This window comes from Trichomycterus rosablanca, chromosome 5 (assembly GCF_030014385.1).
Source record: "Trichomycterus rosablanca isolate fTriRos1 chromosome 5, fTriRos1.hap1, whole genome shotgun sequence".
Taxonomy (NCBI): Eukaryota; Metazoa; Chordata; class Actinopteri; order Siluriformes; family Trichomycteridae; genus Trichomycterus; species Trichomycterus rosablanca.
Genome location: NC_085992.1, coordinates 45,694,593 through 45,712,253, shown reverse-complemented (window position 1 = coordinate 45,712,253; position 17,661 = coordinate 45,694,593). Strand labels below are relative to the sequence as shown.

At 41.5% G+C, this 17,661-nt stretch overlaps 1 protein-coding gene across 2 annotated transcripts; it reads left to right on the top strand.

Moving 5' to 3' along the window:
• The first annotated feature begins 1,402 nt into the window (after positions 1–1,402).
• Positions 1,403–14,904, top strand: mmaa (metabolism of cobalamin associated A). Of its 2 annotated transcripts, none has more exons than XM_062995274.1 (7): positions 1,403–1,597; positions 2,566–2,960; positions 3,893–4,015; positions 5,315–5,485; positions 5,612–5,697; positions 6,759–6,908; positions 13,149–14,904. In XM_062995274.1, the coding sequence occupies exons 2-7, from the start codon at positions 2,585–2,587 to the stop codon at positions 13,434–13,436; spliced, it is 1,194 nt and encodes a 397-aa protein (XP_062851344.1). In that variant the 5' UTR covers positions 1,403–1,597; positions 2,566–2,584; the 3' UTR covers positions 13,437–14,904. The 2 variants fall into 2 exon arrangements, with proteins under 2 accessions (XP_062851344.1, XP_062851346.1); XM_062995276.1 differs by lacking the exon at positions 1,403–1,597 and adding an exon at positions 2,314–2,480.
• The last annotated feature ends 2,757 nt before the right edge of the window (positions 14,905–17,661 follow it).

The window sequence follows — 17,661 nt, the reverse complement described above, 5'->3', positions numbered from 1 at the left end:
CCTGCTCATGTTCAACATGGACCACTGGCAACAATTATTTATTCTTTAGGATTTTAACATCATGTGTTACACATGACGTTACCTATACGACAGGACAGGTAATTACTGGTTACACAAGATTCATCAGTTCAAGTTTTTAAATGTCAAACACAGTCATGAACAATTTTGTATCTCCAATTTGGTTTGGTTTATGTTTAAATTTTTTTAATTATTTAAAAAAATGATGTCTTAAATTCAAAATGTCTGCTGCCAGTGCAGTGAAGGATCCAGTATGATGTTGGCAGTATTTGATGGAAAGCCTGATTGTGTAAGAACCAACAATTTCAATTTAATAAACAGTAAAAGCAATTTTAAATCAATGTCAGGTGGTTTAAAGTAACACTATTAATTAAAACTATAAGGGTAACCAAGTGTTTTGCCATTTAACCATTTTAATGCAAATATCTACTCTCAAATTTACATATAATCTATTTAGTAGAGGGGTGACACAGCTGTAAATTACAGTTGCCTGTTACTGCTGGGATCCAGGGATTGGGTGTCTACATACAGACGTGACTGGCTGTGTCTGTGTGGATGGCTGAGGCCTCGTGATGGTTTGGCGTCCTGCCCATGGTGTGTTACCGAATTGCTCCCACTGATTCCAGGGAAGCCAGACCCACTGCAACCCTGACCAGTATAAGACAGTGGCAAAACATAAAAAAAAACATTACATGAAAAATGTATTTAGTACATACTGTTAGATAGATGATAGATAGCAATTAGATAGATGATAGATAGATAGATACTTTATTGATCTTGAAGGAAATTAAAGCCCCAGTAGCATAATACAACAAATAATTAACAGTACAAAACAAAAAAAACAAAAGCGAACAGAAAAACTAGAACTGAGTATTTCTTGTAATTTACATAAAATGAATAACTGGTAACTGTAATGATGCATGAGGTATAGTTTCAGTGTAAAGATTGAATAGTAATTAAATTATTAGTAATTTAGGGTTAAAGGCTTTGCTGATGGTCCCGACTGATGGCTTTGGGGCTCAAACTAGCAACATTTTGATTACTAGTCCATTATCTTTACCCAGACTCTCAAACTCAAAGGAAGCTTTATTGGCATAACAAATAAGGACATTCGTATTACCAAAGCTCAGTTTCCTGATAAATTATAAAAAAACATTATAACAATTCAGTACAAAATAATATAATCGTTTCTAATCTTATTTGTGTTCCCTTGTTTTTATTTAAGCAAAAATAAATCACGTAAATATAATGACTTTTAGTTTGACACAATTGAACCTTTATTTTGACATGCGGTGCGACTCGGAATGAGACGTTAAACAAATAGCGTTCGAGCTCAATGTCACTGTGTGTGTCCCAAATAGCTCTAGTGTTGCTATGTTAGTGCTGTACACCATGAATAAACTAGGGGTCTTATCTAGCCTACATAGTGCACTAGCATAATAGTAAAATGCATTGTTTGAAATACGGCCACTATAAACAGGAGTAGAGAAGTTTATGAGGTTCTGTATTTTTGTGTCATTTTATCGCTAAAATAATGTGATGATTATTTGTTGTCAGTGAAAGATTTGATAATAAACAGGTAAGATTTAATATTTCAATTTAAACTTATCAACGAGTGTTTTGAATTTGTTAGGTTGTGATTGAATGTTTTGAATGAATTACTAAATATTTTCTGTTTTTAAATGTTATAGTTGTTAAACATGTTATGTGTTTATTTGTATGTGATATTAATAAACGGTTTGTCTGCTCAAACAATTATAGACTGATAATGTCACTGAGTTGAGCAATATGTTTCAACAAGATGTTTCATAATCCACTATATGGGCCAGGCACTCCGGGCAGTTGTAGCCTACCGGTTAAGGTACTGGACTAGTAATCAAAGGTTGCTGGTTCGAGCCCCACCACTGCCAGGTTGCCACTGTTGGGCCCTTGAGCAAGGCCCTTAACCCTCGATTGCTGAGACAATAAACTGTCACAGTACTGTAAGTTGCTTTGGATAAAAGCTTCTGCTAAATGCTGATAATGTAAATGAATCACTGGGCTCAAGACTACAAAGTGTGCTAGTCCATAACAGGACACCTTACACAATATGGGCAGGAGGAGAACATGCTAAGCACGAAAATTCTCAGCGCAAGGTAGGTGTGCACCCTAAACAGGATGTTAATTTACTGCAGGACAATTCATCCATTCATTTACTCAAAGTCAAGAGCTTGATTTTCTTTCTACATGATTTGTAGCAGAGCTGTGATTCAAACTCAAGAATTCAAGATGTCAGCTCTGGTGTACTAGCTTGTTTTTACTGATGCAGCACTTTCTTATTTTTTTGGTGGTGATTCCAAAGTACAGACAGATCAGATCAGAATATGCAGATAAACCAAAACAGTCCACTGTGGTGACTCCATATTTTTTGGGAGCAGCCAAGTTACATCCAACCACCTGAACAAATTCCCATAGAACACAGGGTAACAGATCAGGTTCTTTTTATTCTGTATGTAAACCTTTGACCTCAACTGTACCTCTCTGTCTAAAAGTCTGTGTGTGTTTTAGGACCGTGATCAGACCACAAATGGCTCCTTTAGGCATCCTTCCTCTTCAGCGCATGACAACTTTTAGTAAATGTTCCTCCCAAATCCTCCAAAGGACCAGACCAGAGGTGCGACGTGGTTCTGTTTGCGTCCTGTCCCACTGGAGAAGCGTCTCTGCGAAGCAGGCTTTAAGCCACCACGTGCAGGATTTAACAGACAGAGAGAGGACTGTACTCGACCGGCTCTACGATGGCCTGGTCAGGGGTCAGAGGTCATCACTGGCAGAGTGTATAACGTTGGTGGAGACGCAGCATCCGCGGAAAAAGGAACTGGCCCAGGTGCTGCTGCAGAGGGTTCTGGCATTTCGGCAGGAGCGAGAAAGGATCAGAAGGGAGAAACCGCTGGCGTTCAGAGTGGGTAAGTCAGGGGGGCAATGAAGGTAATGTTCAGGCGCTTGGGTGGCGCAGTGGTTTATTATGTTAGCCCAACAGCACTGAATTACATGGGGAACATTATTATCATGCACAAAGAGTCACATACTGATGCCCGTTATCCCCCGTCTCTGTTCATGAGGAATCCTTTCAACCTGCCCTCCCTCAGACATAGCCAGCCGTGTCTTGTAGGCACCCGGCTGGCTTATAGCAGAGCTAAGATTCGAACATGAGAGCTTGAGAGCTCAAGATCTAAGCGGTGGTGGTCTAGCGTTTACTCGAGCACCCCTGTTCTTAATTTTTAATTGAGGAAAACAAAGTGAGGTGTAGGAACAAAGATAATTGCTTTCTGTTCAATGTGGAACTGTTGTTACTGCTGAATTAAGGTCATCCTGCAACTTTTTTAAGTGACTGTAAGTTTTCCATTGCTGATTATTAAACCAGCTGCCCTGGCAGAAATGTTTAAGGTGTTTGTTGTGGCTCTGTAACTTTGTTTAATCATTTTGTCCCAGAGAACATAGCAAAAACGTTTGCTTTGACCGTGATTGCCGTTGTGTGGAATCTTCCCAACCCAATGAAACCAACTGAAACATGCACAATAATCTTAACATATTTAAATAGAAGCTTTACATATTTACATTTTATATTGCTGTGGATATATAGCTAGATCAAGCCCCACCACTGCCAGGTTTTCACTGTTCCACTGGTCCTTGAGCAACACTCTTAACCCTTTAACGCTCAAACTGTATTCGGTCACAATTATTAGATGCTTTTGATATAAGCATCTGGCAAATGCTGTAAAAGTAAATGGATGTATAGTTTTTCACCTACCCATTATCTCACACCTCATGAGTCAGCCCCCTTATTATCTATTGCTACTGAAATGCTTACAGTTATTATAATTATGTATCATCACAGGTCTGTCCGGTCCCCCTGGTGCTGGGAAATCCTCCTTCATAGAGGTGCTGGGCAAAATGCTGACTGGACGAGGCCACAAAGTCTCAGTGCTGGCGGTGGATCCATCTTCCTGCACTACAGGAGGTAAAATCATTCAGCTGGGGTGATAGTTTTTGAAATTGTCATTTTGATTTCATTCAGATGTAGTTTGAAACCAGTCATATGAATAGTAGTAGGAATTTAGTTGCTTTATCCTGGTTGGGGTCACGACAGGTCTGGTTTCCCTAGAATTACTGGGGGCAATGTGTTAACACACCTCAGACAGGGGCCGATCCATTGCAGGGCCTAGGCCATTCCTACCAGTATGTAGATGTCCTACCAGTCAATACCCTGCACATAAAACAGTTCAAAAAATAAATAAACTGATAGGAAAAAATTATTTAAACACCACAGATAATGATCTGTTGCAAAGCCCTTGTTGGCAATAAAAGCTCAACTGTGTCTACTCTTAGAAATATGTAGCTTTTTGCAGCATTGTGGTTGAATTTTATTAAAGAAACCAAACCTAGAAGTCATGTGACTGCAGCCTGTGTTTGTCACCTGTGGTTTCCTAAACTTTACATTTATTCCATTTATTTTTTTTATTTACTTCCCCCCTTTCCTTCCCTTTATCTCCCCAATCTAGTCATTTCTAATTCCCTCTTGTATATTGCAATCCCCCGCCGCTTACACCACCCCGCTCTGGCCACAGGATGGCTGCAAACTGTCACCGGCCACACTATTCTCCGCGTCAGTCCCATCCCTCGGTCAACGTTGACTGAGGGATGGGACTGACGCGGAGAATAGTGTGACTTTCTGTGGCTTTTGACTTTGAGATAGTGTTTTAAAGTGGCAGAGAGGAGAAACCCTGTCGACCTTCCCTTTAAACACTTCCAATTGTGTTTGATGGACGCTCGGTCAGGTCAGAGGCGTAGCTGAGATTTAAACTGGGATCTCAGCGGTGATGTGTTAGAGCTTAAAAACTCTGAGCCACCTGAGCGCCTCTTATTCCAATAATCAGACCAGCTGTACTGACAGGGACGTTTTAGATGTTTGCTGTGATTATGTTGGTTTTTCCACTCCAGTGTTTATTAATATTATCACTGAGAACTTCCGGAAGCTTCTTCACCTTTACCATGATTTCTACTCGTTGTGGGACGTCTTCAGCTGTAGCATTTATATCAAAACTTGCTTATTTTTATTGTCAACTTTACATGCACACACACACACACGTGTAACTTTGTGTGTTTATAATATAGTGTCTTGATAGTTCTCTTGATAGCTTTGGTAATTGTAAATAAAGAATTGTTATACATAATTGCTATGCATAATACATTAGTTGTGAAAAGTCAATATTTATGACCTCATGAACCAAAGCTAATTCTAGTCATTTTGCTTTTGCAGGATCTTTGATGGGGGATAAAACACGAATGACAGAACTCTCACGAGACATGAATGCCTTTATCCGCCCCTCCCCATCCTCAGGTACACTCGGTGGAGTGACGAGAACCACCAATGAAGCCATCGTCCTGTGTGAGGGTGCGGGATATGACACCGTCCTAGTGGAGACAGTGGGTAAAGAGATTTTCTCATTCTGAACTTGTATTTTGTAATTTGTGTTATTAATTTTAGTATAACAGGTGTTTTTGTATCGTGCTTAAACTAAAGTGAATGTGAATTTACATGCTGTAATGTGTGCAGGTGTTGGACAGTCTGAATTTGCTGTGGCTGATATGGTGGATCTTTTTGTTTTGCTGATTCCACCAGCAGGGGGCGACGAGCTGCAGGTAAACAAAGCTTAATGTAAGGTAACCATGTTTCGGTTTTCAAAAAATAAGACACTTGGGGCAGCATGGGGCAGATGGGCACCTGTACTGGGTGGAAGGTTGAGTTCGGTTGTGGGGGTTGAATTGGCAAAGTAATTGAATGTAATTGGTGGCAATATGGCAATGTGTATGGGGTAGGGGTTTAAATATTTGACAAATGCATCGATAACCATGTAACAATGATATTGAACTTTAATACATTAACAGTTACTTTTTAACAAGACAGCTACCAAATGCATTTATGGTCAGATAATCTTATTACTTTCAATTCAGCATTTGGCCCTAAACAATAATAATAACAAATAAAATAGTCCATCAGAAGAGCTATTTTGACAGAATGTGGCGCTATCATAGCGTTGAGAATAACCATTATCTTAGTACACGCACTTGTTCGGGCTGTTTCAGACTTTTTATCAAGGCAGGCATGCAGTTTATTGATCTACATATAACTGTTGTGATGCTTTGTGGTGTGAAATGCAAAAAAGTCCCTCTACAGCAGTAACAGCATCTTCTGTTTTACCCGATCTTACAAAATAGTTTTTTTTTTTTACCAAATTTACCTGACAAACTCTCTTTAGCTGCAGTTTTGTGTTTTGCTGAACTGGCACCTTTATTTAACACCGACACACGTGCCAGCTTTCCATGCTATGCATTCTGCTTCCCAAGGATCTGGATTTTTGTTGTAATTCATCTGTGAATTTGTATTTGCAGTTGGGCATTTTTTAAGAGATGTGCCAGAAGGTGTGACCTAAAGAAAAAAGTAAAGTCAGGGTAAAAACACACAAAGAATAGCGTTCACAGACTACAAAAACTGAATCCCATACATTTTTGGTGATTTAGAAATCCCGGCCGGACACATTTTTTAGGTCCAAAAAAGAGGACGTATGGTCACCCTACTTAATGTGGTTATTGGTACTTATTAAACCAAAACTTTCTTCTTTATTTAGTTTTTTACTGCACATATTAGAAAAAACGAGCTTGTTAACATTCCTGCCATAACATTCTTTTTATTTACACAAAAGGGAATCAAGAGAGGGATTATTGAGAAGGCCGACCTGGTGGTGGTGACAAAGTCAGACGGTGATTTGGTGGCTCCAGCTCGTAGAATTCAGGCGGAGTACATAAGCGCTTTAAAACTGCTGAGAAACAAATCCAAAACCTGGAAACCTAAGGTGAGATTCTACAAGAGAGTAGTAGTAAGTGTTTTGGTTTCTAAAAACAGAAATGCTTTTGTATGCAACTACCACACCAAATAAATACGTTTGATAACTGTAATAGTACATAAGTAGTAATATTATGGTACTATGCTTTTGTCAACAATACACACATGCATGAACTTGATTCACGACATTTAGCTGAGACTTTTATCCAAATCGACGCACTTGGCCCGTTTTGACCAATGTGAAACGGTTTCCATTGCAGTTTGCGCACCAGATTGAACAGCAGTTACCCATAACACCTCCCTACCTCTACTGCGCTGACCTCCACTCCTGACTGAGGAGGGCTGTAAATAACACACGCCGTCTTCAACATGTGTGCAGTAGTCCAGTGGTCCCTAACCTTTTTGGCACCACGGACCGGTTTCATATAAGATATAATTTTAGAATAGAATAACTATACTGCTCACAAATGAGCTTTTTTTGCTGCACCAACATGCTGCTTCTACCTGGGGGTGATATGAGACGATAAACACCTGTGTGTTGGAAATAAAAGCAGTGTTTTCATTGCTGATGTAGCGATCTCTAATTATTTATTCTTTCTGTGCTGCCCGGTAATAAATGACCCATAGACCGGTACCGGTCTGCATCCCGGTGGTTGGGACCACTGCAGTAGTCGACCGCGAGGTGGGTTCATATGGGGATCTGCATCGCTCACAGAGAGTCATGCACCAATCTTTGTGAAGGCGGCATTGACCGACCAGCAGAGGTCGTAATTGCAGCAGTTATGAGAAATCCCTCCTGTCCTTTCCCAGACAAGCCAATTACTGTCCGCCTAGCCGGACAATAGCAGAGCTGAGATTTATCAAGACTCATGATAAATTAGAAATTATTGTTTGTTCAGCTTTAAATATAACTAGATTATTGCTTTCTTCATGACTTTATTTTGTTGTTTCCACTCAACGCACCCTTAAGTGAGCAAAGAAAATAATCGCTCTGTCTTTTCCTGCCGCTTTCTTCTGGTAAGCACTACAGATCTATAAAACCTTTAAAACTCGCTTTTAAAACAGCTTTTTTTCCTACTGCAATAAGGTTACTAAACTGTTTTGAGTTGTGCACATAATCAGGCAAGGCAAGGCAAGTTTATTTGTATAGCACCTTTCATACACAGTGGCAAAGTGCTTTACATAAGGAAAAATTAAAAGCATTAAAACATTCCTGCCGCTCAGGTGGCGCAGCGGTAAAGTACGCTAGCTCACCAGAGTTGGGGTTTCGAATACATCGTATCGAATCTCAGCTCTGCTTTTCCGACTGGGCTGGGCGGCAGTATGAACAACGATTGGCTGTTGTTCAGGGTTAGGGGTAAGAAAGTCAGGTCATAGGTCCTCATAACTGGTGCGATTGCGGCCCCTGCTGGCTGACTGATGGCGCCTGCACAGGGCTGAGGAATAATGCTGATGGGGGTGTGGCCCTCCGTACACAGTGCCCGTCAAGTATATGAACTCGACTTGTGCGGGTGAAAAATGCAGTCTGTACTGACTGTGCGTACCGGAGGGGGCGTATGTCAGTTGAGGACTTGTGGGAGGAAACCGGAGACACAATGAGAACATGCAAACTTCAGACAGAAAGAACCCAGTCACTTTGGCCAGGGAATTGAACCCAGGCTGTAAGACCTATTTGTATGATTCTCCTGAACCAGATGTGTATTGTATTGTCTATTGTTTACTGTATATGTATTATATTGAGTTGAATTGGATGCAGTTACCACTGGCACATCTTGTGGCAATAAAGGAATCAATCAGCATTCGAGCAACTCATCTTTGTTTGATGGCTTGTGACCACCCGTGTTCCTCTTGATAACATTTCAGCATTTTTTTAATAGGGTTCAGGTCTGGACATTAAGCTGGCCATGACTGAGTCTTAATCTGGTGGTCATTCATCCACACCTCAGATGACCCATCTGTGTTAAAAAACAATTCTCAGAGATAAGGACCACGGTCACAGCAGAAGGAAGCAGCCTTGTACGCGGCTTTATTCTTGCGTCCATTACAAAGACAAATCCTCCCTGATTCCAGCCCTGCTAAAGCACCTCAGGTCACCGATTCACCACCACATTTCACTGTGGATGTGAGACACTGTGGCTTGTAGGTCTTTAGGTCTGCATCCATCCACTAGATGACCAGGTGTTGGGCCATGCTGAACTAATCTGGACATGCTGGACTAATCATAGATGATGACCCTACTCCAGTGCTCTATGGTCCAGTCATTCTGGTATTTTGCACACCTCAGCCTTGCTCTTTTTTGCTTCTTATTGATGGGGGGGAGGGGGCGAGGGGGTTCAGCCCTGTGTCTAGGGGCCTGTTTTACATTTACATTTTCAGCATTTAGCAGACGCCTTTATCCAGAGCGACTTACAGTACTATGACAGTATACAGTCTGAGCAATTGAGGGTTAAGGGCTTTGCTCAAAGGGCCCGACACCAGCAACCTGACAGTGGTGGGGCTTGAACCACTAGGCTACAACTCTTTTACACTGCCCTTGCTTTGTGCTTTACCCTAGCTGCTGTTTGCCATTTTTATTTTGTAGGTTACATTCTGTCATCATATAGTTGTTTGAATGAATTGATGGTATTCCGGTTGGTTAAGAGTTGTGTTCGCTCTCTGCCAGTCTGTAGCTTTGTTGTCCCCAGTGTCTCCTGCTTGACTTTGTGTCCCTTTGGTCATAAAGACTGAATTTAATTCAAATTTTTTCCACTCTTTTTACATGTTTGTTTTATTCCAGTTACTTTTAAGGTACCACTGGCTTTGTTTTGCCACCCAGGTGGTCACAGGTGGTCCTACTGTGAGAGGATAGTGATCACTGGCTTCTATATTTTTCCTTCTTGATAAGATTTGGTTCAGGTAATATTTTGCATTTTTCCCCCAATTCTCCTCCCAATCTAGTTGTATCCAATTACCCAATTGCATTACACTTCCTCTATACTGATGTTGACCCCCCACTCTGACTGAGGAGAGCTGTAACTAACACACACCCCCTCCGACACGTGTGCAGTACCGACTGCATCTTTTCACCTGCACAAGGAGAGTTCATATGCAGATCAGCGTTGTGTACAGAGAGACACACCCTGATCCCATTATCACTCGTCTCTGTGCAGGCACCATCAATCAGCCAGCAGAGGACATAATTGCATCAGTTATGAGGAATAGCTATATTATAGAAACTGATGTGTGGAATTTAACACACATTGGAATGAATTATCCTCAGTTTCCAAAATACTAAAAAGTGTCATTAATGTAAAAGGTGATGTAACACAGTGGTAAACATGCTTCTGTCCCAAATGTTTAGTGTATTGCAGGCATCAATTTTTTTTCTATTTTATTTATGCATTTTCCCAATTTAGCTTAGTCAATTTGTCATCCGCTGCTGGGGGATCTCTGATTGCAGTCGAGGTGGGTATATTGCTGCTCATGCCTCCTCCGACCCGCCCGCATCTCTTAGTGGAACCCTTTTTCACGTATGCACTCTGTGCCTCTCTATCTGCCAATCAGGGTCCTTACACAGAATTTGAAGACCCCACCCACATAGTCCGGTCATCCCGCCCTAGCAGAAATGGGTCTGCTGCAGGCACTGGCAATTATGCTCGCTCTGTGCTGGTGTGCTAGCAGAATATCTCACTGCGCCACCTGGGCCCCCTAAATCAGCTGCTTTTTGGTGCATTTTATGCCGCCTCAACCAGTTAATTATTGGGAAAAGAACTCAAGGAGTTCAAGGAGAACAAAAAGCAGCTTGTTGAGATATCTTATGAATGTATATAGTCTGTTTGAGACTTCACCTTGATCATCAAATCCAGTCCCTGTGCTGCCCACATCCTCTTAAACATCTTTATTAATAAATTATTTCTTCTAAATTTGATTTTTTTTTCAGTCTCAGTCTGAGCTGGAACCTACTTAGTCATTTTGTATATAATCTGATCTGACACTGATTGCAATGGAAACTGGCCAGGATCGATATTGCATCTCAAAAGTGGTCTTGGTGGTTGAAACTGGCACTTTGGCCAGCAGGAGAGGCTGTTTTGCATCTATTAGAATGCTTGCGCTTCCATCTCCGTGCATGCGGTCTGCAGATGTCAGCCGGGGACGCAAACCGATCCTCATCCGTAATACAAATAGCAGTTGCTATATACAAAGAGTCGAGGCGAGTGTGTGCACATTTCTGCTTTTATCCTGGCATGTTTGTTTATTTGCAGTAATTAGCACTTGTGCAGGAATGCCAAAGCTGGTCTGCATGGCAGGATGAGTGAGATCTACTTCCAGCCAGTACAGAGCATTCTTTCCTTCACATGTCCAACAGGATGATGATTCACATGCACACGGTTTAGGATGGGGGTTGGGGGTTATGTACTGTATATAGCCACTTGTAATGTCTAGTTTTCCGGCATGCTCGGCTCTTTGGACACACAACCCTTTGGGCATACAGCCCTTTGTGTTCTGCCCCTACAGCAGTACATCTGCTTACTGGCACTGTGCCAGCATGGCATTTCACTGATTAAAGGCCACCCACTCGGACGAGAGTCACTCACGTCTTTGTCCACGGCGCACTTTCAGTGCAGCATCCCTTTAACTAGTCGAAGCCTTGGCCGTATTGATTTCTTCCCCTCCTCTTTCAGCCTCCCTGAAGACATTCAGCCTGTAGTTCATCAGTCATTGTAACAGAGACGACCTGTGTGGGTGTGCTTAACCATCCTGCAGGGCCATCATCAATATTTTTAAAGGAGATATAGACACCTTCTGAGCCTATGAATTTATAGGAATATGAGCTAATATACAGGGTTGTGCAAAAGTAATTGTGCTCTTTCTGATCGCTTCTGTTATCACACAGTCACACCAAATGAAAACCTTAGCATTATGTTTAACATCATTTATTTCATTTATTGAAGCAGCAAAGTTATCCAACACCCATATCCCTTCTGAAAATCTAATCATCACAGTAACCCAGTTGAACAGATAACCAGATTTAATTTGTCAGCCAAAATGTAGCTAACTAACCACAACCAGGTTTTATCAGCATTTTACATTTCCATCATTTAGCAGATGCTTTTTATCCGAAGCGACTTACAATTGTACGAGGGATCTTCAAAAAGTTTGTGCACTTTTTAGCACCATCTGATTTCCACCTTTTTGGACGCTCAAAGAAGCTTTGAAGAAGATGTGGAAGAAGATTTTCATGTGATGATGATGTAAAAGCAGCGCTGCAACAGTGGCTACGAGCTCAACCAAAAACATTTTTTGCTGATGGCATTAAAAAGTTGGAACGATGCTGGGAAAAATGCATCAGGACTATGTAGAATAGTGATGTCATTTGTTGTTGAAATTCTTAATAGAGTTTTAAAAAAAGTGTGGAAACTTTTTGAAGAACCCTTGAATTTGAAAGCACTGCAAGCAATTGAAGGTTAAGGACCTTGCTCAGTGGCAGTTTGGTAATAGGGCTTAAACCAGCGACCTTCTGATCAACAGTCAAGTATCTTAATTGCTTAGCTACAGTAAAGAAATCATAAATTTTACTTTCAGTCCAGCCTTCAGTATAAAGTTTGTATAGCAGCACTTTACCTTGATATAAAATACAGCTGTTAATGGTCATGTTAAGACTTTCAGTTTGGTTCCCTTGGTCCATACCAACCAAAAATGACACAGTTACATTAAGATAGTCGGGGGGATATTAAATAAACAATGAAACAATAATAACAATAATAATAATAATATGTAGAATAAATAATTGCTAGCATTGTAATTGGTCACAATAGTAAGACACTTCAGATAAAAGCGTTTGCTATATGCTGTAAATAGATAAAGGTCAAATCATTATGGCCAGGTGACTGGGTTCTTCAAAACAGCAAGTGGTGCTTACAGGCAGCCATGCTGAGTACCAACCAACAAAGGTCTGAGGAGGGACAAGCCATAAACGGCTGACAGGTTGTTGGGCGGCCAAGACTTATTAATGCCGGAGGAAATAAAGGCCATGAGGTTGGTTAGAGATCAACAGAGGAGCTGTGTCTCAGAATGCATGATCTAAATCAGGACACAATGGGGGTGAAAATTGTAAAAATTGAAATTAAATGAATAAAGCTGAATGTTATGTATGGTGCAGATATGACTGATGTGATTTCATTTGTTTATATGATTAGGATTTTGGTGTGCTGGTCTTGTGTATACAGTTTTTGAATGTACTGGATTTACTAGTACTTTCTCTATATATCAGGTGGTGCGGGTTTCCTCTCAGACGGGGCAGGGTGTTCCTGAGCTGTGGGACGTCATGCTGCAGTTTCGGGATGCCATGTTATCCAGCGGTGAGCTGCAGTTCCGCAGATCTGAGCAGCAGAAGGTCTGGCTTTGGAATCTGATCCAGGAAAACGCACTTCGCCATTTTCAGGAACATCCGGCAGTGCGGGAGACGCTGCCCGAAATGGAACGGCAGGTGATGCAGGGTGATGTCTCGCCCGGACTGGCAGCAGATCTGCTTCTCAGAGCTTTCAGGAACACCCAGTAACACAAGGTCCACAAGTTCATGCAAACATCTGTCTGAGGAACTGGGAAATGTGGAATTATGCTGCTCATTTTTAAAGGTTTTGGACAATAGGCCTTTGTCAGGACTAACAACAGTTATTTGTGGAACACAGAAAATCTGTAATATAAATGGTAAATATTTTAGTATTTTGTGTGCTTGGGTATTGGTATTGGTGCAGGTCTGCAATCTTCTGCACTGTTAAAGAAATTCTCTTATATGTCTGATGCAGAAAATGTGAAGTGCTAAAACTAAAGAATGTGCATTAAAACGGTTCTAAAATTTAATAAGGTCATAATCTGCACGAGTTTTAATGCCATGTTATCCAGCGGTGAGCTGCAGTTTCGCAGATCTGAGCAGCAGAAGGTCTGGCTTTGGAATCGGATCCAGGAAAACGCACTTCGGCATTTTCAGGAATATCGGGCAGTTTGGGAGACGCTGCCCGAAATGGAACGGCAGGTGATGCAGGGTGATGTCTCGCCCGGACTGGCAGCAGATCTGGTTCTCAGAGCTTTCAGGAACACCCAGTAACACAAGGTCCACAAGTTCATGCAAACATCTGTCTGAGAAACTGGGAATCATTCTGCTATATGGAAAAGTTTAATGTTTTGGACTGACAGTAGGCCCTTTTCAGGGCTAACAACCGTTATTTGGGGCATACAGAAAATCTATAATATAAATGTTAAATATTTTAATTTTTTGTGTGACTGGGTATTGGTGCAGGTCTGCAATTTTCTGCACTGTTGAAGGAATTCTCTTCTCTTATACATCTGATGCAGAAAATGTGAAGTGCTACAACTGAAGAACGTGCATTAAAACGGTACTAAAATTTAATGAGGTCATAATCCGCACAAGTTTTAAAGCCCTCTTGGAGGAACATTCATAGTTTACATTTACATTTTCGGCATTTAGCAGACGCCTTTATCCAAAGCGACTTACAATATACAGTCTTTAAGGACCTTGCTCAAGGACCCAACAGCAGTAACCTGGCAGTGGTGAGGCTTGAACCAACAACTTCAAACCATGTGCATTTCAACTCTGAATAGCTGAATAACTAAATGGCATAGACATTCCGGTGACACAGGGGTCTACTACACTAGCCCACGACCGCTGAGATCCGGGTTCGAATGTAAGCAGGTGCTATTTGCCAGCCGGGTACCTACACAGACAGGATTGGCTCTGTGCGAGAAATGAAGACAGGCTGTCCTGGGTGTTTTCCTGCCTTGTATGCGTGTTTTCGGGAGAAACCAGCCCACCGTGACCCTGGCGGTGGTAGGTGGTAGAAAATTAAAAATGACTGAATAGCAAATATAATCAAAGTTAAATTTAAACACTGATGGTTAAATGAAATGTTTTATTTATTTCAGTGAAAATAAGGTAAGAATTCCACTGTGTAAAAGAAGTTTCATGCTTAATTACTGTTTATTTGCTTAATTAAACATATTGGAAGAAATACAACACATTAAGTGTGGTTTGTTTGAAACAGATGTTGTCTTTCACATAATTTACCAGGTTAAATAATGCAAAATGTGCACCAAAATAATTACAAAAATAGTTTATTTCTGGTCGAGGACATGCTACTTTTTTCTTTTTACTTTTCATTTAACAAAACATAGAGTATCACCAGATGTGATTTTTGCAAGAATCAGTAAACTGAGAAAGTGTAATAATAATATAATGTAATATTAATAATATTTTGTCTTTATAAACCACTGGTACAAAACATGGATACATGTTAGAATTTGCCCAGAAAATGATTTTCATCATGTTTTGTAATTGAAGTATTAAGTAAGTAATTAGTTCCAGCCATAACATTAAAACCACCTTCTTGTTTCTACACTCACTGTCCATTTTATCAGCTCCACTTACCATATAGGAGCACTTTGTAGTTCTACAATTACTGACTGTAGTCCATCTGTTTCTCTGCATGCTTTGTTATCCCCCTTTCACCCTGTTCTTCAATGGTCAGGACCACCACGGGGCAGGTATTATTTGGGTGGTGGATCATTCTCAGTACTGCAGTGACACTGACATGGTGGTGGTGTGTTAGTGTGTGTTGTGCTGGTATGAGTGGATCAGACACAGCAGCTCTGCTGGAGTTTTTAAATACTATGTCCACTCACTGTCCACTCTATTAGACACTCGCTCATCTATTGCTGTTTGAGTTGGTCATCTTTGAGATCTTCATCAGTGGTCACAGGACGCTGCCCACATGGCGCTGTTGGCTGGATATATTTTTGGTTGGTGGACTATTCTCAGTCCAGCAGTGACAGTGAGGTGTTTAAAAACTCCAGCAGCGCTGCTGTGTCTGATCCACTCATACCAGCACAACACACACTAACACACCACCACCATGTCAGTGTCACTGCAGTGCTGAGAATGATCCACCACCTAAATAATACCTGCTCTGTAGTGGTCCTGACCAATGAAGAACAGCAGTGTCACAGTGGGTCAGGCTTCCCCAGAAATACTGGGCACAATGCAGTAACTCACCCTGGACAGGATTCCAATCCATATTCTATATGGTAAGTGGAGCTGATTAAATGTACAGTGAGTGTAGAAACAAGGGGGTGGTTTTAATGTTATGGTTGATCAGTGTAATTAATTAAAACATTATTTGAAACGGTTCATTTAGGTGACGCAGCGGTAAATTATGCCGGTCCATTACAGCTGGAATCCAGGGTTTGACTCACCAGTGGTGCTGTCGTCTGTTTGGCATCTACATACAGACATGGTTGGCTATGTTGGGACATGGCCGAAGCACTTCGATGGATTGGAATCCTGTCCAGGGTGAGTTACTGCATTGTGCCCAGTATTTCTGGGGAAGCCTGACCCACTGTGACACTGACCAGGATAAAGCAGTGCAGTGGTAAAATATGAAAATGACATGTTAAGTTGTACAACACACTAAGCTAACCAGTTGTTCAAACCATGTCTCAATTACATTTTCAGTAATTAACTGAAGCCTTTATCCTGTTTGACTTACAGAAGAGCTTCCACAGTAAACATTTCCCTACTCTAAGTAAACAACAGTCCAAGAAATAAGTAAGTGGTAGTAGGTACATGTTAGTTCTCAGTTTAAGTGCTTAGTAAAGAGGTGATGAAGGTCTTTAATTGTCTTTTGAAGACAGTGAGAGACTCAGATGTTCGGACAGACATGGTAAGCTCGTTCCACCACTTGGGTGCAAGTACAGAGAAGTGTCTTAATGCGTCTTCCTCGAGTTCTGGGTGGAGGATCTAGCCCGTGATGAGTTCTCTAAGGTAGCTTGGGGCTGGTCCATTCTTGGTTTTTTACGCAAACATAATTTTTCTCCCTTAATCTAGTCGTGTCCAATTACCCTGATTACGCGTCCTCTATACTGATTCGGCCCTTCACCGCTGACCGAGGACGCCTCTCAACTGACATACGCCCCCTCCGGCACGTACAGTCAGTACAGACTGCATTTTTCACCTGCACGAGTCGAGTTCATACACTGACGGGCACTGTGTATGGAGGGCCACACCCCCATCAGCATTATTTCTCAGCCCTGTGCAGGCGCCATCGATCATCCGACCTATGATCCGACTTTTTTACCCTCTAACCCTGAACAACAGCCAATCGTTGTTCATGCTGCCGCCCAGCCCAGTCGGAAAGGCAGAGCTGAGATTCGATACGATGTATTCGAAACCCCAACTCTGGTGCGCTAGCGTACTTTACCGCTGCGCCACCTGAGCGGCAAACATTATTGTTTTAAACAATACAGCTACAGGAAGCCAGTGAAGAGAACGCAGCATTGGGTTGATGTGGCAGCGTTTAGGTTGGTTGAAAACCAGGTGAAGAACTGCATTTCAAATGAGTTGCAAGGGTTTAATAGTGAACATGGGTTAACCTACCAGGAGGGAGTTGCAGGAGTCCATCCGTAAGATTACTAATGATTGGACAAGAATCTGAGTGGCTTTCATGGACCTCACTTTGTACACTCGGGCACAGTAATGCTTGAACAGAAATGGGCCTTCAACAAAATATTCCCACGGAGTTGGAAGCACAGAGTTCATTTTATCTTATAAGCACAGAAACTTCATGATTAGTTGCATTTTTACCTTTCTGGAAATATTGACAGGTCAACACTAGATGGTGCCATCAGATTGGGGAGAGGGACTTGGTCATTATGTAAATAAGGGTTCGTGCATGCCACAGCTGTGAGTCTCAGTCTGCAGTGGTTTGTCATGA